The sequence below is a fragment of the Cotesia typhae genome, unplaced genomic scaffold (genome assembly GCF_013202065.1).
Source record: "Cotesia typhae breed Kobodo isofemale line unplaced genomic scaffold, CoteBio_Ctyphae scaffold_13, whole genome shotgun sequence".
Taxonomy (NCBI): Eukaryota; Metazoa; Arthropoda; class Insecta; order Hymenoptera; family Braconidae; genus Cotesia; species Cotesia typhae.
Window position 1 is genome coordinate 5,452,581 of NW_027423774.1, and position 26,245 is coordinate 5,478,825.

Genomic DNA, 26,245 nt, shown 5'->3' on the forward strand with positions numbered 1-26,245 from the left:
AATCACACAAAATTATTGAGCGCAAGTATAAATTATGTGTAAGTATCCATTAAAAATTACGTGAGACTCAGAGGGTGCACCGGTAATTTTACAGAACAGAACTGAGAACTGAGGGCATCGGTCTTGAGTAGCAGATCGGAGTTTTGAGCCGCGAGGTGTGGCTCCTGGTGCGTCGGCGCGACGTCGCTGACTCAGCGCAAGTTTTGTTTTTACTCACACTGACGGTTCTTTCATTCCATTTGCGGGATCTGATATTGATATGTAATACAAAATGTATGTAAAACTGGTGGTAGTGGTAGTATGATTGCAGGTAATGTCCAAGGGGGTTGTTTTCCTCCCACACCTTCCGCGTGTGTTTCCTGCACCTACGCCTACGCCAGTTCGCTTTCTTATTTCGAGAGTATATATTTACAGAAAATATCGATCCTCATCCTGGTGCCTTGTAAATTATTTTGGGTGTCACGGGGAAGGATTTCGATTTTATTTTATTATTAAATAATTTAAAAAATTAAAGAAGAAATTTGATAATAATTTAACAAACATTTTACAATTTTTTTTATTTTTATAACATTTAAAGAAATTAAAGAAGAAATATTAAATTTTAACAGTTTTTGAGACTTTTTTGAATGAAGAAATTATTATAAAAAAATTCCACGTTTGGAAACTTGAAAAATTATAGATAAAATATGATACTGAAGTCAATGGCCAGCTGTCAATTTTAAAAAATTTTTTAATAGATTAATTACAATAAAAAAATTCCTCATAAAAATTTTAATTTGTAATTTTTATTAATTTTCACATCTGAAACTTTTTAATTAATTTTTTTTTTAATAATTTAATTGCTATAAAATTCCAAAAAAAATTTTAATATCTTTCAACTTCAGTGTTATTGAATTTAACATACATTTTACAATTTTTTTTTTATTTTTGTAACAATTAAAAAAATCAAAGAAGAAATATTAAACTTTTGAGACTTTTTTTGAATGAAGAAATAATTATAAAAAAATTCCACTTTTGGAAAATTAAAAAAACTCCAGTTTTTAGTTCTAACTTAATTTGATGAATAAAATAAAAAATATCTGATTTTAGTATCATTAAATTATTGTAAATAATTATTTTTTAAAGAAGAAATAATAAAATTTATGAAGAAAAATTAAAAATTTTAGAAATTTTGCCGATTATAAAATTGTAAAAATGAATATAATAATGGTAGTCATTTGTTTGATAAATTTAATCGTTCAAATGTCAATATCACGGCTGCGCATTTAGCGCAATCGGATAAAACACCAAAATACATCAATTGAAATAATAACATCGGTATATATTAATAAAATTAAAGATAATATTCAAACAAAAATAAAATAAAATTGTTTAAATCTGAGATGCCCAATTATTTGGGGCACAGACAGCAGATTAAACGAAAGCAAAGCGATAAAAAAAAATGTGTTTGTCTGCCGATTGATTATCGGCTTATTGAATTCCCAGCAGTTTGGTCTGAGCTTCGGTAATTTTTTTCAATCAATTTTTTTATACAATAAATATTGATTTTTTTTAATTAAATTTTTTTTTTTTTTTTTTTTTTTTTTTTTTTTTCAGAGCAATGAATCAACTTTGCGATGGAAAAATAATCTGCTCAAAAGAAGAAATTTTCCCGATCCATCGGGCGATTTTATCAGCAGTGAGTCCTTACTTCAAAGCTTTGTTCACCAAAAGCTGGAAAGGAAACTCCGGAGAGACCCAGGAAGTGACAATAAATTGGATACCGGGTGAGTTGTTCTCCCTGATCCTGGATTACGCCTACACAGGGAATTGCAAGGTCACTGTTGCGAATGTCGAGCAACTCTTGCCTATTGCGGACCAATTCGAGGTCCTGGGGGTGGTCCAGCTCTGCTGCCAATTTTTGCTCCAAGAACTGAGCCCCGAAAACTGCCTGGGGGTGTACAAGTACGCAAAAAGCTACTTCTGCCACGACCTTGAAGAGAAGGCTAGGAAGTACATCAGGCATAACTTCAAGAAGATATGGCGCGAGAGTTTTGAGTTCAAGGAACTTTCTTGTGGAGAACTGTGCAAGATTCTCAGCGATGATGAGCTCAATGTCAAGAGCGAAGAGCTTGTTTTTGAAGCGATTAAAAGCTGGGTAGAAGTCGATGAAAGTAATCGAGCCGGGTATTTGCCGGATCTTGTCGAGTACATTCGATTTGGGCTTATTAATTCCAAATTTATTTCCAGTAATATTTTGACATGGAAACCTATTCAGGATGACAAGGTTTTTTTTTCTTTCATTTTTGATACACAGTAAAAAATTTTGCGTCAATGCGTCATAAAAATTTTGTGTTAAAAATTTTTGTGTTAAACATTTAACACTTTTTTTTGTTAATTTAGCACTTTTATGTGTTAATTGAACACAATAAGTGTTTAATTTACACATAAAAGTGTTAACTATTTAACACAAAATCTTTTGACGCAATGACACAAAATTTTTTACTGTGTAATTTCATCTTCAATATTTTTTAAGCAAAATTTTTATTAATATTTTTTTAAAAAATATAAAGATTAAAATTTTATTTTTTATAATTATTGAAAATAGCGACCTTGCAGTCACTATGTGACTGCCATAACTTGTGAACTATATATAAATAAAATTTTGCTTTCATAAATAATTACTTTTGTTCAATTGTACTGTACTTTCTTAAATAATGACATTTTTTAAGATATAAGCTCATCCCGATGTTACACTCATCAAGAGCTTTCATTTGAGTACCCACATGCATTTTTCTATATTTTTCATATATACATATATATAATATACATAAATATATAAAATATATGAAAAATTGATGTGGGTACTCAAATTAAAGGTCTTGATGAGTGTAACATCAGGATGAGCTTATATCTCTAAAAATGTCAATATTTCACGAGATACAAGGTCATTTCTTAATTATGTGTCTAGAGATAGAGCATTTTCGAATACAGCCTAAACACTTATCATTATAAATTGACTATCGGTAAGAATGATATGAAATGTTGAAAAGGCACAAATTTAAATCAAGATCTTTGCAATGACACTAAATTTCACTAAAAAAAAATCGATTTCTCTTAATAATATAGATTATTGCAATTTTTTTTGCGAAATTTTAATATTAATTCTGAATTGTAAAATAAGTATTTTTTTTTTGTTAAAAAAAAAATATTAATATCAATACCAAAAATTATTCCTAGGAATGTCAAATGATAATAGAACTCTCAAACAGAACCAGCGAAAAATATTCTCGCCCGCGAATCCCTTATGAAATTCTGTTTGCGGTCGGAGGCTGGAGCGGAGGATCACCAACTAGTTTTATCGAAACTTACGACACTAGAGCAGACCGGTGGTTCTTGTCAGTAAACACTGATGTAGTTCCTCGAGCTTATCACGGTCTGTGTACTTTAAATAATTTAATTTACGTGATCGGAGGTTACGATGGTCAGGAGCATTTTAACACAGTCCGGTGTTATGATCCGGTGACTAAGGAATGGCAGGAGAAGGCTTGCATGTATCATGTCAGGTGCTGATAAAAATAAAAAAAATTTTTTTTTTTAATTTAATAATAGATAGTAATAATAATAATAATAATAATAATATTAGGTGCTATGTAAGCGTTTGTACTCACGGAGGAAAAATTTACGCCCTTGGAGGCTCAACCGGGCGCATCAGATTGTCCTCTGGCGAACGATATGAACCGGAGCGCAACCAGTGGGAGATGATTCCGCCGATGCACAAGCAAAGGTCAGACGCATCAGCAGCAGCCTTGGACAATAAGATTTACATAGTCGGTGGATTCAACGGAGAAGACATCTACAGGTCTGCGGAAGCTTTTGACGTTGAGACTAGCCAGTGGAGCTACATAAAGTCGATGATAAATCCCAGGACCGGTGTTTCCCTGGTGGCTTTCCGTGACAGTCTGTATGCTTTTGGCGGCTACAGCGGACTCACCCGGCTCACTTCTGGTGAATATTTTATTTGGTGCTCGAATTCTTAAAGCGTATGCGGGTGTAGGGTACTTTAAGGGTAGAGGATTGCAGACGCTAAAAGTTGTATAAAAGCGTCTGAGTTCTGTATCCTGGCGGGTTTATGCTCGATCATTTGGATTAAAGATTAATTATTCATTGGAGTGGTTTTGGGTTTCCCAGCGGAAAAGTTCAACCCGAATCAGCCGGATGAATGGCAAGAAGTCACGCAGATGTTAAGGGCCAGGAGCAACTTTGCTACTGTTATTTTGGATGATATGATTTTTGTTATCGGGGGATATGATGGTAAATATTTTTGGTAATTTTTAATATGGAGAAAAATATTTTAATTATTAATTTTTTTTTACTGGGTCTGAAAAAATTACATGATTAATGTATTAACTAGCGACCTTACAGTCACTATGTGACTGCCGTGATTTGTGTACTTTCTTAAATAGTGACATTTTTTAAGATATAAGCTCATTCCGATGTTACACTCATCAAGAGCTTTCATTTGAGTATCCACATGCATTTTCATATATTTTTCATATATAAATATATATACATATATATATAAATATATAAAATATATGAAAAATTGATGTGGGTACTTAAATGAAAGATCTCGATGAGTGTCATGTTAGGGTGAGCTAATATCTTTAAATACGTCAATCGTTCACAAGATATATGTTAAATTGCAATGCACTTTCTCAAATATTGAAGTTTTTAAAGATTTAAGCTCATACCAATGTTACACTCATCAAGACCTTTCATTTAAGTACCCACATGCATTTTTGATATATTTTTCATATATACAAATATATAATATATATAAATATATAAAATATATGAAAAATTGATGTGAGTACTCAAATGAAAGGTCTCGATGAATGTAACATCGGGATGAGCTTAATTAAACTAGATCTATAAAATCATTTCTAAAAAATTGCATTCATAATTTTTTAGGGTTTTTAAACATAGTATTTTTTAAATAAATTGTTCTTGCTATAACTTAATTGTTAGGAAAATTCTAAAAATTATCAGATGTCTCTCAATTATAATACTAAAATTAGCCGACGTCTTAAATTTTTTTTAATTAGTTAAATTAGACCTAAAAAATATTTTTTAAAAATTGCACTTACAATCTTTCAAAGTTTTTTACAAATCAAATTTTTTTTGGAATAATTTTTTAAATAAAAAAAATTTTTTAATTTTTAGATGTCGGCTAACTTAATTGAAAATAAATAAAATAATTTTTCTAATTAGGATACACAACAATCGCTGACGTCGAGTGTTACGACCCCGAAACAAACAAATGGTATAACGCTTCATCGATGAACCTGAACAGAAGTGCTCTAAGCGCTTGTGTCATTCCTGGATTATCGAATGCTAAAGATTACTCCTACCTCAGCAGAACCAAAAACTTCGGCCAAGGTAATTAAATAATAAATAAAAAAATAAATACAGATATTTTTTAATATAAATTAAATTAATAAAAAAAAATTGTTTACATCATAAACTGATAAGAATTTTATCTACCAGGACAAGCTGGAGCGAAAAACCGCGGAAAACCTGATCAAAGTGGAGAAGGTCCGCACATTGAACTCGAGAACAAAATCACTAAATCCGTCGCTGGCTCGCAATCGCATAGATACTAAAATATAAAATGATTGTTTTTAATTTATTGAAAAAAAATTTTTTATCAATTATTTTACCAAGAATTATTAGAGCCACTTTGTTTTTTATTTTTTTTTTATTTATTTGTTAGAGTTTTTGACTTTAGTCGGCCTGAAGAACTATCAAGAATCCAGACTGGTGTTTTATAAAAATATTTTTTAAAACTATTTTATTGTTTGACATAAATTTTGTCATTTTAAAATCCACTTTAAGATCTTACTTTACACTGAAAAATGTTTTGATTTTTCTTATTGGTAATTAATGTAAATTTTTATTATTGAAATTGGAATAAAATATAAAGTCAGCTTTTTTTTAACAACTTTTTATTTATTTTAATTTTATAGGAATGTATTTTTATAAGGTACTTTGTAACACGTTGTATATACTGTATGACACTTTAATTACCTGAAAAAAAATGTATATATATATATATATATATATATATATATATATATATATATATTTTTTTTAATATTTTAAATAAAAAAAAAAATATTGGAAAACCCTAAAGGTCATCCCTGCAACTTCCCGCTTATTCTTAAGCTTTCAAAATTTCACTTCTTACGTTTTTGAGCTCTCCAAGTTCAAAAATCTAAAAGAATCTTGATAAAACGCTATATTTTAAATTTTTAAACCGTAAAAACTTTTTAATAAATAAATCGATTTTTTTTAAACTTCATGAAAAATTTTTAAGTTCAAAATAATTGAAAAATTTCGAAGTAATTCCGAAAAAACACTTTTTTCAGTTTTTTTTTCGACAACGATAACTTACGAACGAATCAACCGATTTTGATCGGACTGGTAGCGATCGATGTAGTTTTTTTTATGTTAAGAGCTGATTAATTTTTTAAATTGATCGGTAGAGCCGTTTGAAAGTTATTCCAAAAAAACCACATTTGAAAAAAATTTTTTTTGTGGTTTTATTTATTTTTTTTTTTTTTTACGAAAACATTCAGGGAAGCTTCCTAGGACTCAAAACGTCGAGATCTGATGAAAACTCGATTATCGAAAAACGGGGTAAAATCAATAACTTTAAAAATTTTTTTTAATTTTAAATTTTCTTGGCGGGAAGTTGAAAATGTCAAAAAATTTTTGAATAATTTGAATTTTTCATGAGATATTACTTACCTTTGTAAAAGATTCTATAGATAAATTAATGACATATCCACTCGTAAAATATATCGGATTTATTGAATTCACCATCATGAATCCTAATGACTTTTTATCCTCATTATTTAACATGTACCAATGACAATCGTAAAAAGTACCGTGAAGCTTTTGAAACTTAGATAATATATATTTTATTGTAAAATTACTAATTTTGAAACTTAAAGAAAAAAATTGCGATATTTAGATAAAAAATTACCTCAAGAGTTACTTCATTGCAAGAAAAACAAACAATAAATAAATCCAACATTATCTCTGTAATATAGGAAGCACAAGAGATAAATTCAACAGAAAAAACTTTCATTCTTGACATGTAGTATGCACTTGTGCAAAAAATAACCGCTCCAATGCAATATTCAAACAATATTACCCAAGACAATAAGCTATGAACATTTCCAAATAATCTGTAATTAAAATTTAAGCTATTAATCTTTAAAAAAAATTTTTTTCTTGCTCTAGTTTTTTTGCTTATTTTAAAAAAATAATTTTTTTTTTCTCTCTAATAAATTTATAAATAAAATACCTTATTATAGAATGATACGTATCGACCATTTCACCAATTAACTTTGAAGCATGAATATTTTTGCAGCAATCATCTTGATGATAATCGATGTAAGAAAAATACCTTTGAAATTTCGATTGGAATATACTCAATTCCGCACAAATGCTGATCATTATCGCGAAGAAAAGAAGCATAAATCCGATGTTCACAAAAGACAGTATGCATACGGCGACAAATTGATTCAGTACAGTTGCCGAGTACTTTGCAGGTTGCGAGTAATTGTAAGGTACCCAGGCTCGATAAAGTAATTCGCGGTTCTTGATATTCCCCACGAAGCCCGAAGTGAAAAATATCAGTCCGATGCAGTTTGTGTATACGGCAAATATTGCCAAGTATCTTTAATAAATTTACAGAAAATACTAATTTTAAGAGGGTATTCTAGTCTAGAAGCATGAATTTCAGGTCATTTTTTTAAGTGCCGTAAAAAAAAGGCAATCAATATTTTTAGTGTCTATTTTTTTATAAGTTATTAAATAATATTACAAGAATGCAGCAAAAAATAAAAAAATTCAAAAAATTAGCAGCTGATAAAGTGGGAAAAAAATAAAAAAAAAAACGAAAAAATAAAACAAGAAAAAAAAAAAAATAAAACAAGAAATAAAAAATAAAAAAATAAAATATTATTAATCTAGAGTAATGTCGCTATGGCATAAACTACGGTTCTCACTAAATTTCAATTTTTAATATTTTAAAAAAATTTTAAAAAGTCAAAAAAAGTAGTGAAAAAAAAAATTTTTTTTTTTCAAGCAGTTGCCATTTTAAAAAAAAATTTTTTTTTCAACTTTTTCCTGGTTCATACCATAGCGACATTACTCTACATTAATAATCTTTTTAATTTTTTTATTTCAGATTGCTAGGAAGGCTGGAATCGTAGTCATGGTCACCTGCCAATTTTTTTAGACCCTCCCACTTCATCAGCTGCTATTTTTTTTAATTTTCAACATTTTTCACTTTTTTATTTTTTTCTGTATTCTTGTAATGTTGATAAATAACATAAAAAAATGGATAGTAAAAATATTGATTGCCTTTTTTTTACGGCACTTTAAAAAATTACCTGAAATTTATGCTTTTAGACTAGAATACCCCCTTAATGAGTAGATCTAAAAATAAAAGTTTTTAAAAAATTTTAATAATAAAACTTTTTAAAAATCACAATTCAAAAAAAAAAAAAAAAAAAAACTAAAAACTAAAAAATTACCTAATTTTTTTGCTGGTGCGATTCCACATATCCATTTCTTCTTTTGTGTTGCTGTCATTGAGCAAGTACTTTTTTAAATCATCAATTATTTTATCAAAACTGTCGCGGTAACGGAGAAAAATAACTAGTTTTACACATCCGGAAAATATCGCGGTTATCATAAAAAAATTATTTATAAACTCAGTCACGTTACTCGTCACTAAAATTAGATCCAATAGTTCAGTTATAAGAAAATTATAAGATAAAAATATTATTAAGATAGTATAGAACGAGTACAAAAATGATTTAATGGTTCCAGAACTCCATTTCGAAGGTTTCCACACGCCCAAGTAGAAAAGAAGAGTTAAATTTTCTCGGAAAATTTCCATTTTATTTGAATAAGTTTACTTCTACGGCTTATAAGTTCATATTAAGACAATAAAGGATCTTATAAGCCGCTGACCTTAGAAGCTATGTTTGCAGTAGACTATCGCCGGGTAATTGTGCGGTTTATTATTCATACAGAGAAATTTTTGAAATTGCACCGATTATTTTAATTATTGTACTGCGTTTTCCAAATAAAGGAAGACAGAATAAATTATAAAATTTATTGAATTATTGACGCGGTTATTATCGGTATTATCGAGAAAAGACACAAATGGACTAAGTGGACAGAGGGTGGAATAATAAAATAAGCTCTTGTGTCAGTCGAGCTTGGAACTTTGCATTGCGAGGTTCAATTCTATCTACAGTCCAACAAAGTGAGTGATTGTTTCACAATTATTATATTGTTCGATAAAAATTTATTTATCATAGTTAAATATTTAATTTTATCAAAATAATTTTTTCAGAATAAAACTTTTAAGTTGAATTAATTTAAATTTATAAATTACAGACTGTCAATCGCCTGACTTAAAATGGAATTATTTTTAACTGAACTTGTGAATTAGAATTTAAATAAAAATTCAATTATAAAAAATTCTAAAATTTTATTCTTCGCTTCTCGTGTTCGGTTATGCAATTTGCTTACAAGTGAATACGCCTGCATACGTTGACTCTGTAGTGGAATCACTGCGAAAATTGAGTTGACTAAAAAATAAAATATATGACCGACTAAATTGAGAAAATGCGGTGTGATTGCCAATCAAAATGTGTTAATTACAATTAAACAAAGAACTATCAAGTTTTTTCATGAAAGGTTAATGACGGAACTGAAAAAAATTGAATTAAAAAATTTTGTATTATTTCAGATATCTTCACCAGACTACCATATTGACAGTTATTTTCACTAAAAATCTGAAAAAAATTTTAGAAACGGATTTTTTCACTGAAACTGATATTAATCCAGTAAGCAGTGTTTTTAATTCGTTGAGTATATTTTACAGATGTGAATCTATAAACATAACAATGTATGAAATCATATATTACATAATTAGAGCTGATAAGATATAATATATATATATATATATATATATATATATATATATATATATATATATATATATAAAATTACATTACATAAATTCAAGCGAAATCGTTTTTTCTCGGGTTGAAATTCGTCCGAAAAAATTTGGGGTACTCAATGACGCGCGCCAAGTACAATAAAAAAATTTTTTCTTAATTTTTAAATTTTCAACAAATTTTTTTCAATTTTTTCAACATTATGACGGTTTCTTGGTATTTTTTTGTATTTAACTTTTTTTTTGTAGAGAATGAAAATTATTGTAATGAGTCTTATTTTTTTTGCAAAGTGCAAATGTTATTGAGATGAGTTTTATGAATGTGAACTTGGCGCAATTTTTTACAGTGAAACTGTTTTTGTTCGGATTTCATATCTTTTTGTTAAGTGTAATTTTTTGCTCGCCTCTTAATACATTCTTAATTTTAAAATTGAACTTTTCCCGCGTAAAATTAGAAATATGTAAATAAATTAATTAATGCAGGTAAAGCTATTGTCATATAAAAGCTTATTTGTTCGTTAATTTTGAAAATCAAATTCTAACAAAAAAATTGAAATTCTGTTTCTCTCATAGTAGCTAGTAGCATTAAAAAACTTAACGTGACTGACCCGTGTAAACTCTTCGGTTTCAATCAATTAACTAGCTTATCAATGGGGATTTAAAATTTTTTATGTATATATAGTTAAAGTTTAACATTTTTTTGAATTAAAAAAGTTATTAATCTAGATTTAATGCTCTACTACACATTAATTTAACAATAACAATAATTATTTTGGTAATGATAAACAATGATAATGATACTTTTAACATCAATTTATCATTACCGATATAATAAATTTCATTTTTATAATGATTATTATTGTTATTGTTACAATGACATTATTGTTAATAAAGGAGACAATGCATCATACGCATAATTGTAATACCTATGGCCTAAAAATTACAATTATTTGAAACCCGCTCGATTGAATAACAATGCCACCTACAGGCAACGACTACAAAGTCGTAGAATGTGTACACTATCCAATGAAAATTGCCTGAATCTTGAATTGCTGGCCTGCAAGGAAGAAAGTGAAACTCAAACAATCTTTAGCCTGTTGTGTATTTAGTCTAGTTAATATATGAAATTCAATAGAAAGAATAGGTTTGAAAACCATACACATATGAAGTTGTTTGATAGTTTGTTCTAGAAATTTTGTATTTATAAAGTATTTTAACATTCTTAATTTCAAAATTAAAATTTTCCCGCGCAAAATTGAAAATTCATAAATGAATAAATTAATGCAGGCAAAGCAATTCTAATATGATAGGTTGTTCATTCGTTAATTTTGATAATCAAATCCTAATAAAAAAATTGAAATTCTGTTTCTCTCATAGTAACTAGTAGCATTAAAAAACTTAACGTGACTGATCCGCGTAAACTCAGCGGTTAAAAGCGATTAACTATCTTATTAATAGGGATTTTACATTTTTATTTATATACAGTAAAAATTTTAACATTTTTTTTAATTAAAAAAGTTGTTGATTTGGATTTAATACTCTAATACACATTAATTTAATAATAACAATAATCCATTCAGTAATAATAATGATAATAATATTTTTAACCTCAATTTGGTATTACCGATATAATTAATTTCAGTCTCATAATTTTTATTATTAGTGTTATTGTTATTATGACATTGTTGTAAGTAAATGACGCAATACACCATGCGTATAATTGTAAGACTTTTCACCTAAAGATTAAAATTATTTGAAATCCACTTGATTGGATAACAATGCCACCTATCGGCAATGGCCACAAAATCATAGAATGGTACACTATCCAATTGTTTATTTTTTGTTTAATTAACATTTTTAATTAGCTGAATATTTGTGTTCTAAATATTTGCACTGCGCATGCGTCAACTTTACGTTTAGACTTTCAGCGCGGACTTTTGAAAATTATATTGACCAGCACAGTGATTAGAGTAAGTGTATTGTTCTTGTAATTTCAATTATAGAGGTCACAGGACAAAAGGGCAACGTGTAGTTTTTAATAATTTTATAATAAGTTTTATTTTAATAAAGTATTGAAATTTTTTGTTATTTGTTATGGATTTTTTTTTTTTTTTTTTTTTTTTTTTTTTTTTTCAATAGTTCGTAGTATTCATGAAAATAGAATTGATGAAAATAAAAAAAAATATACATGCATTGCAGTCGGTAGTCTGGCGCTCCGTTTACAACCGAATTTTTGAACGGAACTTGGCGCCAGATTCTACCGAATCTGTGGATACTTCTGAAGTCTAATTCAAAGCCGTATTTCTTCACTGAGGACCATTATCCTGCTTTCATTGATATAATCTTCTGTTGAAAAAACCCTCAAAATCCTTATTCAGTACTAACAATCGTACTGATCATGACTAGAGAGCCAGTCATAGTTAAGATCTTCATTAGGTACTAACAAACGCACGGACCATGACGAGAGAGCCAGTCATAGTGGGAAAGTATTCTAAGTTGTAATTGAGCCGCTACCTTCGATACCCCCACTCAGTCCATCGGAGCTAGCGAGCCAATGTATTGATACAATTCAATCCCCTCTCAAATCACCAGACCGTTTAAAAGAGGCAGCGAGGAGAGCTGTAGACACAGATGGAGATAATGAGTGGCTGTCAAACGGTGCACATCGTAGAGGCTAATTGAGTATCCTTTCCTGATACAACGATAACTAACTGCGTACATCAAGAAGTTATTTGATATTTGATATGGACGACGATCCTGCAGCTATTGAAACCGGCCAAGAACAATGGGAAGATCCCAAAAATAAAAAACGTAAACGAAATGAGCATCGAAATGCTCTTAACGAATTCTTGTTAGACTCGGACCTGGAAGACGACGACAACAGCCAGCTAAACAATTCTGGACAGCGGCCTACAAAAAAGAATAAGATACCACCAATTGTAGTTAATACTGCAATACAAGATATTAAAACAGCTACTCAAAACATTAAGTCTCTGTGCAAAGATCGAGTTTATTTTAAAACAAGTAACGTCAACATTATAGTATCGTCAACAAGAAAGCCCCCGGATATGATGGTATGCAAAATATAATTTTTAAAAATCTTCCTAAAAAAGCTATTGCACAATTAGTCTATATCTATAATGCATCTATAAACTTATCATATTTTCCAGATTCATGGAAGGAAGCCAAAATCCTGGCCTTCCATAAACCTGGAAAAGACAAGCAGTTCCCGCAAAATTACAGGCCAATAAGTCTCTTAGCCACGCTAGGTAAAACCTTCGAAATAATTATTAATAACCGACTTAAATCATACTTAGTAACAAATGATATCATAATCTCTGAACAATTTGGTTTTAGACCAAAACATTTTACCTCTCAACAACTAGTCAGACTTACTGACCATATTAGTAATGAATTTAACAAAAATAGAAGCACAGCATTGTTACTGCTAGACATAGAAAAAGCTTTCGACACAGTTTGGCGAAAAGCATTAATTTATAAATTAAACGTATTAAATGTACCACTATATATAATCAAATGGACAGATAACTATCTGAAGCATCGAAGGTTTTCCGTCGTAGTAGGAGAAGGCCGTAGCACTACGAGAAGTATAGTAGCTGGGGTCCCACAGGGCTCGATCCTAGGACCCATTCTATTTCTCATACATATCAACGATATACCTAAATATACAAAAACTAATCTAGCTTTATTTGCCGATGATACTGCAATATATGCATCATCCTTCAGTAAAGATATGGCATTAAAATATTTGCAAAATCATATACTTTTACTTGAAAACTATTATGCTAAATGGAAGATTAAAATTGTAACAATACTATTCCCGTAACTAAGTCTTAAAACCGGAGGCGGAGATGCCGGCTGGGTAGAGTAATGTACGCTCGCCCTGAAAACGAATAAATAGGCCCGATGACCCTCAGGCTGGGTTAGTGCACGGTTTGGACGCCAGATAATTTTACCCAAAAATTACCAAAATTGTTAGTCAGGGGCCGCGCCAAGCGATCAATCAGTGATTTAGGTCCTCCTATGACGACGGAACATCGAGAAAAGGAACGCAATGTAGATAATTTCGTAAAGGGAGCGGTCTCGCGCGCCCATGAACAATAGATATTCCCCTTATTATCGGAAAACGGAAAAGGAAAATCAGATAGGATAGGCAAGCGAGTACAAAGAATCAGTTACAGTAATTATTTATAGAAGTAGGTAGAAAGGTATGAAACAATAAGAGAGAAATTTCTGAATATAAAATTTATTTAATTAAAGGCCTAAGAGGTATAAATTACTGAGATCCTCCGAGGGCCAACTTAATTGTATATTCAATTAACAAAATAAATCCTTTATGGAATTCTTGATTTACTTATAATCTTCTTTATGATTTAATTAACAATAGTGGTGCGCTACGCAATAACGACAATCGTAGTATAAATAACGAAGTTGGTAACAACCAAAATTTAATAAAGTGAAATATAAATCTAAATATGTAATAACAATTATAATAATAAATCATATCAATTATTAACCATGCTCGGAGCGATAATCTCCGAGACAATTTAATTTATAGCAATTTCTTAGCACTGATATTCTTGAACCAGGTAAAATTGATATATATTTGTTGAATAATAAATGAGAAAATTAAGCAATAATAACATTCAAGATATTAATTATAATGATCGACATCCGCTAGTGTCAATTGTATTCAACACTTGAATAGAACGGATGTATTAATAACAATGCATAGAAATAATAATCATATTATTCTTAAACGTAAACAAGAATTCTAAATCTTTTAAATTGTGTAAGCCTAAGGGCAGGGAACAAATATATATAAAATTATTTAAATATTTATTACATAAAAAAAAACTTATATTAATAAAGATCTTTGAAACTTTGAAACTGCTGCAGACACAGTCCACTTTTATCCATCAAACTATTAGGATCAAGAAAAGTCATCTCAAGTCTACAGCAAGCGAGCAAGGCTTGCATATCAGAAGAAGTATATTCATCAAGGTTAAGCGAGCAAAGCTTACCTTGTTGTGTACCGTCACTACAAGTGTACCGTCAAAGCACTAAGTATATTTATTATTAATTGTGTTATACAGTTTGTAGGACACTGAAGACACTGTATGAAACTTTAATGACCTACAAATAATAATTGAAAGAGATAGAGGTAAGTTATAGTGATGATCAAAATTATTAATTTACTTACTCTTGTAAATGATTCCAGGGAGAGATAAATAACGTACGCGCAAGTAAAATTGACCGGTTTTATCGTGTTTGTCAACATAATTGCGATTGATGTTTTGCTAGGATTGTTTGCTAAGTACCATTCGCAATCATAAAACCCATCAGCCAAATCTGAAAACTTTATTCAATCCTTAAATTATTTTCCATCGATGAAATCGGATATTTTATTCAATTTCTGGCTGGTATTTTTCTTTTAAATAATTATTATTATAAAGACATTGAAGTAAATTGACATTAAATTTTTAGGTAGATTTTTTTATAAATCTATCTATTGTAGCCGGTCTTATGTCGTAATTTTAAGAATATTTTGTCACAATATGTTTCATTTCATCGAGTAATGTCGAAAAATGGCATTATAATATATAATATATAATATATAATATAATATAACGCGCCATGTCAGCAGGATTGCGCCCACAGTTCTCAACCGATCTATATGAAATTTTGTAGGCTCATTCTGTGGATCAATACCAAGATCAAGTTCAAAGATGAGCAAAATCGGCCGGTTACTTTACAAGTTGTGGGTGTTTGAAAATTTTTTTCATTTTAAAAAAATTTTGAATTTCGTACATTTTATGAAAATAATTTTCCAGATGTAACAGATAGATAAAATCTATCAAATTTATCTTAAACTTCATCTAATTACTTTCAATTTAAACTATCATTTGTCTGGTTTTGATGATTTTTTTAATTAATTCCGTGATTTTGAAAATTTGAAAAAATTTTACATTAACGTTTTTCGGCCGTTTTTCTTCAAATAATATTTAAGCCGTAAAGATAGCTTAAATCTATCAAATTTATGTTAAAATTCACATAATTATCTTCAATTTGAGCTATTTTTTGTCATCTTTTGATACTTTTTTCAATTTATTTCGCAGTTGGGAAAATTAAAAAAAAATCAAGAATAAATTGATTTTTAGCTTTTATCATCAAATGATTTTCATCTGTTACAAATTCTATTTTTTGGGTACGTGTCTTTAAATATCTATTTGCTGTAGTCGGTCTCATATCGTTATTTGCAAAAATATAATAAAAAATAAATTTTACATTATTGCATTTTAATAACGTGATATTTTCAATATTTAAACAAAAAATATACCTATCCATGTCGGTTGTGGCCGAATGGCGCTTTTTTTTTTTAATTATTCTTTGAAAAAGTAAAACACACGCTTTTACGGTCAATCGAAATAAAAAGTATAAAATAAATAATTGTGTTAAAAAATTAAAAAAACGATTTAATAAAAAGTAGAAAATAATTTTTAACAAGTTTAAAAAAAGAGTGATTAAAAAAATATTAAGCAAGAAATCTATCTATTCATGTCGGGTGTGGCCGAAAGGCGCTTTTTTTTTTTTTATAATTTTATAGCAATTAAATTGTTATTAAAAAAATTAAAATTAAAAAATTTCACATATGAAAAAAAAGAATTTTTTTCGTGTAATTAATTTGTAATAAAAATAAAAAATAATTGACCGGTGTCAGGATTATATTATTGTAAAATAATACCTGATGTGTAACTTCATTGCTGGAAACACAGACCAAAAACAGCTCAATAGTAATGCTGTGCATGTAAAATATTGTCATCATAAATTTATACGAGCCAAATTGCTCTCTAGTGATATTGTAGGCGCTAGTGCACAATGTTATCGCGCTTACAAAATATTGAATGGTCACTATTGTCGAAAACAAGGAATGAACTTGCTTGAATCGCCTGTAGATAATTATTTAAAAATGAATTATTATTTTTCAAATTAAATTTACAATTTATAGTTAAAAATACTAGCTTGATAATAGAAATATGACAATCTGCAAATACTCAAATGAGCTTCTTGGCCTCCAATAATTTCCCAGGAGGATTTTCAGTTAGTAAATTGTCAGTTGTTAGAGCTTTTCTGTAACGAAGTTTCAGGATTCTCATTTGGATGCAAATGTTTACCATTATTCCAAAAAAAATTAAGTTGAATGAAAAATTAACGAGCCCGAGGATATGAACGGCGATTAGCTGTTCCAGTGATGAGATCCAGTAAATTGTCGTGCTTGCGGTGTAATTATAAGGCAACCAGGCCTGGAAAACTAGCAATCGATTATTTATACTTTCTGAGGAAAATACTGCCATTGTTATTGCTTCTAAACACACTAAGAGCCAGAAATACGCGTATATTGAAATTTTTCTGAAACAATGCAAAGTAAAAAAAAATAAAGTTAATGTTTGAGTTAAAAAATTATCTTATTTAGGAGATCCAAGTACTTTTTTGCTCTTTTAAAATAAATCAGTGAAATTTCACAGTTATAAGTATACCAAGTGGTACACAGTTTACACTGTAAAATAGTGTAAATACACTAATTTCCAGTGATTTTCACTGTTTTAGATTAGAAAGTAGTATAAAGAATGGCTAAAAAAATAATACGTAGAAATACTTTTTTTACGTATCTTAAAATTAATTTTTAAATTAATTAATAATATTTTTGAGGAAATTTATGAAAATTAATTTAGCAGATATTTATTAATTTTTAAAACTTTTGTTAACAAATAAATTATGGCAAAAAAAATTTACATGTAGAAATTAAAAAAATTTTTTTTTCAAATTTGAAATTAACTTTGATCAAAATTTTTTGAAATTTGAAATTTGTGACAATTTCTATATTTAATTAAAAACATTTTTCATCATTTTTATGTATTTAAAGTAAAAATAGGATGTTTCCCGAAAAAAATTTTTTTTTGTACGCCCTTATGGCCCCCAGCGGGTATCCCGGGTGCCATAAAGGCGTACTAAAAAATTTCAAATTTGAAAAAAATTGTTTTTTGTCATTTCTACGGGTTTCAAGTAAAAATACGTTGTTTTAGGCATAACTACGTCGATTCCTTAAAAAAATTTTTGGTACGCCCTTATGGCACCCAGGTGCCATAAAAGCGTATAATAGGCTGCACTGATAGAAGGATTTCTTAGCATTTAAGAAAATTTCTTAGTATTTAAGAAATATTTCTTAAATACTAAGATATACTATAAATACTAAGACATGATTTCCTAAATACAAAGAAATCTTTTTAAATGCTAAGAAATCCTTCTATCAGTGTGATACGCCCTTATGGCATCTGTAACGCGATATAATTTCACTATTATTAAATTATTAAATTATTAAAAAATTTCTAATGTCTCTCAGCTTTAGAGTAATAATTTTTAAGTACCTAAAAATTCTTACCTATTTCTTTGGGCGCGTTCTTCCCAAATATTTAATTCTTCTTGAGATTGTGGCTCGAAAAATCCTCTTTTTAAATTATTTATAATATTAATAAATGTCGCGCGATGACGCTGAAAGCAAGTCACTTTAATGCAGCCCGTAAACAAAGCTGTCACGATGAAGACATTCGCAACAAAGTCGTCTATATTTTTTGTATACACAGCGAGACCAATTATCTCGGTTATTAGAAACCAGTAGGACATACAAGTTACTACTGAGGCGTAAATAAAAAATAAAAATGATTTCCAACGATCAGTCAAGTCTATCGGTTTCCAAACACCGATACAAGCTAAAATAGAAAAATTGTCCTGCAGAACTTCCATTTTCTTCCTTGCAAAATTTGTAATAAACCTTTTAATAATTTTGAAAGTAACTTTAGAGTTACCCATGTCGCAAAATAATTGAAATAATTTATTTAAGATAAAGAGTAATTTTTGAATTAAATTCATTAAAATAATAGCAACAATTTTCAGTAATTTGTTCAATTATCAGAAATTATTACTAAATGTTCTATAGTTCTTTAGTTCTGAAGTCAAGCAAGTCTTTCTTCTCTAAATCAATATTTTATGCGCCTAACGAAGCTTGAGGAGCTTCAGTTGCGCTTCAGACTTGATAGAAGACGGAGTTTTTAAAAAAAAAGTCTTACATTGTCGCTTTTCTATTGTAAAATTATTTTTTTTACTTAAAATTAAATTAAAGTCAATGCTTATAATAATTAAAATTAAATTAGCCGACTTCTAAAAATTGTTATAATTTTTTTTTTAATTAAAAAAATGATTACAAAATCATAAAAAAAATTTTTTCATTTAAAAACTGTAAGTGCAATTTTTAAAAAATTTTTTTTAGTAATTAAAAAAAAAATCAAAAAAATTAAAAACATCGGCTAACTTAAATATTATTTAAAACTTTTTTATTATTGATCATTTTTATTTAACTTGCATTAATTATGACTTTTCATTTTTTTAATTACTAATTATTTATAATTATTTACAGAATAGACGCGTCTGATAATTTTGAACTCGATAAAAAATTTTTCCAGAGATCCCTATAGATGCTCACTGGAAAATTAATTTACAAGACAGCACTCCGTGGTGAGTAATAATTATTTTTGGTACTAATAAAAAAGAAAATTTTGAAGTTAAAACAATAATTGACTATAAGTATTTATGATGAACTCTGAAGGACGTTGTAAATACTGTAAGAAAGTTTGAGTACCTGTCAAAACATAATTTCTTACTTTTTTTTTAATTCAAATGATTGATTAGTTTAGAAAAAAAAAATTTACTTACGCTCGTAAAAGAATCGAGTGATAAGTGAATAATATAGCCGCAAGTTAAATAAATTGGCTTTACGGTGTTTGTCATCATTATTCCAAGTGATTTTTTGTTGGCGTTATTTATCGCATACCACTGACAATCATAAAATGCTTTACCTAAATCTGCAAACTTCAAATATATTTTGGCATTAATCAAAAATTTTCTGCGTCAAATAAATAGCAAATTTAAAAATTATCTAAAAAATTTTTTTTGCTATTTTAGTAAAATTTTAAAACGATATTTCAGTATATAATTTTGAAGAGCTTCATATTCTTGATTTGAGTAGGAAAATTCTTGATTTAAGGAAATTTTTATTGATTTAAGGAAATTTCACTTGGTTCAAGAATTTTTCTCTTGAATCAAGTTAATTTTTTTTTCTGTGTATACAATTCATGGGATTGGAAAGTAAATAGTTTGTATTTTAATAGAAATCTACTATATTTTATTACATTTTTTCTGCATAAACAATTATATTATTCCTACTGAAGATAAGAAAACGTCAAAAAGTTAACTGTGTTATTTTGTTTGAGAAAATTTTAAAATTATAATTTTTATTTTTTTACACGGAAAAAAGTAAACTGTGAAATTCACTCGGATTCCGGTTAATTTTTATAGTTTCAAACAGTAAAGCGAACATCGGGATGGCAAAAATGTAAATATTACAGAACTTAATGTAGAAAGTGTAAAAGCCACAATTTATAATTAAAAAAGAAAAATTTCAATATTACCTGAAGTGTTACTTCATTGGAAGATACGCAAAGTATAAACAACTCAATCATAATATTATTGATGTAAAGCGCAGTCGAGAAGAAATGAAAAGAGAAAAATTTCATTCTTGTAATATTAAACGCGCTTGTACAAAATGCGACTGAGCTGGTACAGTATTGGATGGTGACGATTGTAGAAAACAAATGGTGAGCCGTATTGAATAGCCTGTCCGAAATTTTTCAGATTAATTCAATGAAAATAAATAAATTTTGAGATTCGTTTTTATTATAGCAATAAAATTTACTTTATTATAGACTCATTTGATGTCGTGTACTCGGCAATAAGTTTGCTGACATCCTTTAGTTCGAATATGTCATTGTTGTTCGAGTCAACAGAGTAGAATTGCGACAAAGCAACTTTGTATCGAAGCTTCAGAACTTTTATTTGCGCGCAAATGTTCAGCATTGTTCCGAAGAAAATCAGGTCGAATGAAAAGTTTATTCCGGCGAGAATGTAAACTGTCACGAGCTGCTCCATCGATGACACCCAGTAGACAATCGGCCGAGATGTATAGTTGTAACGCAGCCAAGCTTGGTACAGTAATTGTTTTCTTGGGATATTGAATGAGCAGAGTGCGTAGGACATTACGATCAGTCCTACTACTAGAGATGTTGTCGCTGCTATCGTGACGAGCCTGGAAATATTTTCTTTTTTTTTTTTCTCAAAAGATTTATAAAGAAAAAAAAATTTTAATTTAGACCATTATTAAAGAAAAGAAGTTAAAAAATAAAAGTTATAAAATTTTTATGTAGTAATTTTAAAAAACTAAACTTAAAAAAAAAACTAGCAAACTTGCAGTCACTATGTGACTTGTGAACTATAAATAAATAAAATTTTGCTTAGATAAATAATCACTTTTGTTAAATTGCACTCTACTTTCTTAAATATTGATGTTTTTAAAGATATAAGCTCATCTCGATGTAACACTCATCAAAAGCTTTCATTTGAATACCCACATGCATTTTCATATATTTTTCATATATATAAATATATAATATATATAAATATATGACAAATTGATGTGGGTACTCAAATGAAAGGTCTCGATGAGTGTAATGTCGGAGTGAGCTTATATCTTTAAAAATATCAATAATTCACAAGATACAGTGTAATTTATTAATTATGTATAGAGAGATAAAGCACTGAATTTTCTTAACTATTAAAGTTCTTAAAGATATAAGCTCATCCTGATGTTACACTCATCAAGACCTTTCATTTGAGTATCCACATACATTTTGATATATTTTTCATATATATAAATATATAATATATATAAATATATGAAAAATTGATGTGGGTACTCAAATGAAAGGTCTCGATGAGTGTAATATCGGGGTGATCTTATATTTTTAAAAATATCAATAGTTCACAAGATACACCATAATTTATTAATTATGTATAGAGAGATAGAGCATTTTCAAATGCAGCCTAAATACTTATCATAATAAATTGACTATCGGTGAGAATGATATAAAACCTTAGAAGGCACACTAAATTTCACTAAAAATAACCGATTTTATCGTATGACTATCCTGGACACAAAATTTTTCTTATTCTCTTTTTAATATAGATTTCTTAATTAAAAAATTAAAAAAAAACTTTTACACAAAATAAAAAAAGTAGAGGAGTAATTTTAAGAATCTAAAAAATTATTTAATAAATATGATATAAATTTCTAAAGTAGTCCACCTAAAAAATAGAAAGTCTAAAAAAAATTAAATTAATAATTAAAATATAAATAAATACCTGGTTAATCGTGCATAACTATTCCAGATCATAATTTCATTTTGATTGACTGGTTTAAAAATTCCTCTTTTTAAACTATTGATAATATAAATAAAAGTATTGCGACTCCGTATGAACCGATAAACTTTCAAGCATCCAGTAAGAATCGCCGATACTATGAAGATATTGTTCGTAAAGTCGCTAACTGTCTTGGTGCTGATGATAAGGTCTAATATCTGAGTGAACAACATCGTGTGAGATTGCTGCGATCAGAAGAGTGTATAAATTGTAAAAGAAAGACGCGACGCCAGAACAATTGAGCGGTTTCCAGACCCCCAGGTAGCACAGGACTGAAAAGTTTTCCTGGAGAATGTCCATGTCCAAGGAGTGAGGAAACAAAGAACCTTACTGTCTTTCAGCTTTTAATAAATATAAATGTTTAATTTATTAGCTGCTGTGGAAAAAGCGGGAGTTTTACAGAAATAAAAGTAAGAGTTGAAATAAAATGTCAACGTGGTGAACTTTAAATTCGCGGATAACAATGACAATGAGGAGAATTGACTCCACAATGTCTAGAGATCGAAGAATATTAGAAACAGACAAAGGGATGAATATAAATAGCAAGAGGTAAATTTTATATTTTCAACTAAAACAACGATCTGTAGAAAATAACGGGCTTGACTTGACTTTATAATGTTGCGAATTAAATTTTGCATAATAGATAAACTACTTTTATTGCGTAATTTATAAATAGTCGAAAAGAAAGGAAAAACATTGTCGCAGGTAAATTTTAAATTACTCTGACGGAAATAAAAGTTTAAGTTTGCGGAATAAATTTTTAAAAAATATACTAGAGAGTTATTTTCTGCTAGCGATCGATGGTGAATAATAAAATAAGGGATGCGCCAGTTGCGCTTGAATCTCCGAAGAGAAAGGATCGCTTCTATTTAGCGGGAAGTTGCAGGGTCAACCATTTTTCTATTTTTTTTTTTTATTCTATTCAACAAATTTTAACAAATAATTTTTTATTTATTCAGACGATTGCTGGAGGACGTTGTAGATTGTGTATGAGAGTTTTACCAGCTGGAAAAAATTTTTGATTTAATATTTTATATTTTATTGTTGATCATTTTATAAAGGATAATTTGAGGCATTACGCTTGTAAATGAATCGAGTGAAAGTGTAACTATGTGTCCGGTTGTAAAAGTTACTTGATTTTGAGAATTTATCATCATTATTATTAAGGACTTTCGCGCGTTGTTGTCTACTGCGAACCATTTGCTTTCATATAATGCGGTACTTAAATCCTGGAACTGGAAAAAGTTTTTTAATTATAGTTACATAAAAAATAATTTTCTTTTTTTAATATAAATTTATTATCTATAAATTTGTATATTTTAATTTATCTAGTGCTTCTGTTTTTTTAATTAGAATAAAAAAATTAAAGAGTAATTATTGTTTAATAAATAAAAAAAAAAATTTTAATAAATAATTGAATTAAAAATGAAAATGATTTTTAGTAAATTTGGAATGAAAATAGAGTTATTAATAAAAAATTTTATTTTATAATATAAAAAAAAAATATGATTTTTTTTTTTTTTAATATAAAAAAATATGAAATTTTTTTTTTTAATATAAAAAAATATGAAATTTTTTTTTTAATACAAAAAAAAGTATGAAATTTTTTTTTAACATATTAGCATAATTTTTCTTAAAAAAAAAATAAATAATAAATAGTTTTAACAGTATATATTGATAAAATGCTTACAATAATTCTATTAAAAAATTTTTTTTTATTATAAATTAATTTTTACAATAAATCAAATTTTTTACTTTTATTAAATTAATTTATTTTTTCCAAACTTACCTCTAAGGTCACTTGATTCGCAGAAACGCAAAGTAAAAATATTTGCAACAACATACTCCCAATATAAAAAATATTCGAGACAAACTCTATTGTCATTACATCCATGTCCGACATGCGATAAATACTCGTGCAAAAAATCACTGATCCAACGGAGTATTGAACAAATATTACAGTGGAAAATACTATGCTAATATTGTCGAATAATCTAAAAGAATTTTAGAAATTATTTTAAATGATCTTTAAAACAGAATTGATAGAAAAAATAACGTTAGTCAATTACTTAAAAATAGAAATGTGATGTCTGACGCATTCGCTGAATACGGAATTAACTTTTCTATGGCCGACAGCGTGATTTTTGTTGTTTTTTTCATAATTTTCCATTTCCAGGGAATCCAGCATGACTTTAAAACGATACTTGAATATATTCACCTGGGCGCAAACGAGGAACATCACTCCAGGGAAAAATGTATCGTAAGCTGCGTTGACGGCTCCAGCGATTATCATCGTCAGCGCTTGCTGGCCAGCGGATAAGGAATACAATAATGGATGAGAGTAATCATAAGGAAACCATCCTCTGTACGGGAGCATCTTTTTTGGTCCATTTTCCAGCATTTTTCCAAGTACAAACAACGTTACTCCCACTCCAGTCATTGTTGAGTAACAAAATGTAATAAATCTTATTTTATTCAATTAATTTAATTTTTTAATTTAATTTAATTTAGTTTTATTGAAATTGAAAAAAAAAATATCAAAGCTACAGCTAAATGGGACACTAATTTTTATTTCAAAAATTAATTATTTAATTTTAATAAATTAAAACAAGAATTATTAATTAAAAAAATTTTTTTTCACTAATAATTAAAACTAGCATCCTTGAAGTCATTGTGTGACTGCCATAACACGTGAACGATAAATAAACAAAAATTTTGCTTCATTAAATAATTACTTTTATGAAATTGAGCTGTAATTTTTGTAACTATTGACGTTTTTAAAGACATAAGCTCATCCCGATGTTACACTCATCAAGAGCTTTCATTTGCGTACCCACATCAATTTTCGATATATTTTTCATATATTCATATACACAAAATATATAAATATATGAAAAATTGATGTGGGTACTTAAATGAAAGGTCTCGATGAGTGTAACATTGGGATGAGCTTAAATCTTTAAAAATGTCAATCGTTCATAAAATACAAGGTCATTTCTTAATTATGTATCTGAAGATAGGGCACTGTACTTTCTTAAATATTGACATTTTTTAAGATATAAGCTCATCCCGATGTTACACTCATCAAGAGCTTTTATTTGAGTACCCACATGCATTATTGATATATTTTTCATATATACATATATATAATATATATGAATATATATAAAATATATGAAAAATTGATGTGGGTACTCAAATGAAAGGTCTTGATGAGTGTAACGTCAGGATGAGCTTATATCTTTAAAAATTTCAATAGTTCACAAGATAAAGGGTAATTTATTAATTATGTATCTAGAGATAGATACACAAAATTTTCTTATTCTCTTAATAATATAGATTACCATATTTTCGATAAATAAAATTATATTTCATTAATTTATTAAAAACAAAAAGTAATAAAAACTTACCTAGTAATTTTATAATACTGATTATTGATAACAATTTCTTCATCATCTTGAGGCTTGAGTGTTTTCGTTTGCAGCGAATTAAAAATTTCAGAAATTTTATTCCTATTCAGAACAACACTGATCATTTTTCCACAGCCCGCCATAATGGTAAGTACCAAAAAAACATTGTCAATAATTTCATTGATGTCTGAAGTCAAAAGAATCAAGTCAAAGAATCCCGAGATGACAAACAAACTCGGTATTAAAATCACTAATAGTGTGTAGAAGTTGTAGGCTATAGATTTCCCGCCAGTCCAGCTCGCGGGCTTCCAGAGACCTATGCACGCGAATATGAAGAAACACTCTGGTAGAATATCCATTGTGAGGAAGAGTTTATTTTATTTGCGACGAGGGAATTGTTAGTTTACCCCAAGCTTTT

The 26,245-nt window shown here is 28.4% G+C and overlaps 4 protein-coding genes across 5 annotated transcripts; 2 read left to right on the plus strand and 2 right to left on the minus strand.

Moving 5' to 3' along the window:
* The first annotated feature begins 1,237 nt into the window (after positions 1-1,237).
* Positions 1,238-5,939, plus strand: LOC141535335 (kelch-like protein 10). Its single transcript, XM_074255205.1, has 7 exons — positions 1,238-1,504; positions 1,597-2,266; positions 3,220-3,545; positions 3,626-3,987; positions 4,171-4,293; positions 5,254-5,421; positions 5,530-5,939. The coding sequence occupies exons 1-7, from the start codon at positions 1,383-1,385 to the stop codon at positions 5,643-5,645; spliced, it is 1,887 nt and encodes a 628-aa protein (XP_074111306.1). The 5' UTR covers positions 1,238-1,382; the 3' UTR covers positions 5,646-5,939.
* Positions 5,940-5,998: 59 nt separating this feature from the next.
* Positions 5,999-8,959, minus strand: LOC141535316 (odorant receptor 94a-like). The gene is made up of 6 exons (XM_074255183.1): positions 8,893-8,959; positions 8,592-8,790; positions 7,355-7,729; positions 7,031-7,235; positions 6,793-6,948; positions 5,999-6,069 (listed from the first exon to the last, which is right to left on the minus strand). Exons 1-6 carry the CDS (start codon positions 8,957-8,959, stop codon positions 6,019-6,021), a joined length of 1,053 nt encoding a protein of 350 aa, XP_074111284.1. The 3' UTR covers positions 5,999-6,018.
* A 2,054-nt stretch (positions 8,960-11,013) lies between these two features.
* LOC141534852 (uncharacterized) lies at positions 11,014-24,733 on the plus strand. 2 transcript variants are annotated; one of them, XR_012480502.1, is made up of 5 exons: positions 11,014-13,104; positions 13,201-13,299; positions 14,951-15,215; positions 19,524-19,621; positions 24,594-24,733. XR_012480502.1 is itself a non-coding variant. In XM_074254450.1 (2 exons), exons 1-2 carry the CDS (start codon positions 12,775-12,777, stop codon positions 13,279-13,281), a joined length of 411 nt encoding a protein of 136 aa, XP_074110551.1. In that variant the 5' UTR covers positions 11,014-12,774; the 3' UTR covers positions 13,282-13,815. The 2 variants fall into 2 exon arrangements, 1 of the variants encoding a protein (XP_074110551.1); XM_074254450.1 differs by lacking the exons at positions 14,951-15,215; positions 19,524-19,621; positions 24,594-24,733 and having other exon boundaries at positions 13,201-13,815.
* On the minus strand, positions 19,614-26,216 carry LOC141535317 (uncharacterized). The gene is given in 12 exon segments (XM_074255184.1): positions 19,614-19,745; positions 19,820-19,975; positions 20,575-20,779; positions 20,859-21,248; positions 22,361-22,594; positions 22,596-22,743; positions 23,013-23,065; positions 23,379-23,422; positions 23,497-23,652; positions 24,207-24,411; positions 24,487-24,882; positions 25,828-26,216. Coding segments are annotated over 12 exon segments (2,397 nt in total). The 5' UTR covers positions 26,187-26,216; the 3' UTR covers positions 19,614-19,694.
* Between the last annotated feature and the right edge of the window lie 29 nt (positions 26,217-26,245).

What these genes read in the sequence shown, in the direction of transcription:
- LOC141535316 (XM_074255183.1), bottom strand. Translation starts at nt 8,959, where the DNA reads ATGGAAATTTTCCGAGAAAATTTAACTCTTCTTTTCTACTTGGGCGTG. An exon ending in GTGGAAACCTTCGAAATGGA is followed by an intron (nt 8,791 to 8,892) that starts GTTCTGGAACCA and finishes ATCTAATTTTAG; the next exon opens with TGACGAGTAACGTGACTGAG. An exon ending in GCAATGAAGTAACTCTTGAG is followed by an intron (nt 6,949 to 7,030) that starts GTAATTTTTTAT and finishes ATATTATCTAAG; the next exon opens with TTTCAAAAGCTTCACGGTAC.
- LOC141535335 (XM_074255205.1), top strand. Translation starts at nt 1,383, where the DNA reads ATGCCCAATTATTTGGGGCACAGACAGCAGATTAAACGAAAGCAAAGC. An exon ending in AACCTATTCAGGATGACAAG is followed by an intron (nt 2,267 to 3,219) that starts GTTTTTTTTTCT and finishes AATTATTCCTAG; the next exon opens with GAATGTCAAATGATAATAGA. An exon ending in ACTCACCCGGCTCACTTCTG is followed by an intron (nt 3,988 to 4,170) that starts GTGAATATTTTA and finishes TGGGTTTCCCAG; the next exon opens with CGGAAAAGTTCAACCCGAAT.
- LOC141534852 (XM_074254450.1), top strand. Translation starts at nt 12,775, where the DNA reads ATGGACGACGATCCTGCAGCTATTGAAACCGGCCAAGAACAATGGGAA. An exon ending in GAAAGCCCCCGGATATGATG is followed by an intron (nt 13,105 to 13,200) that starts GTATGCAAAATA and finishes CATATTTTCCAG; the next exon opens with ATTCATGGAAGGAAGCCAAA.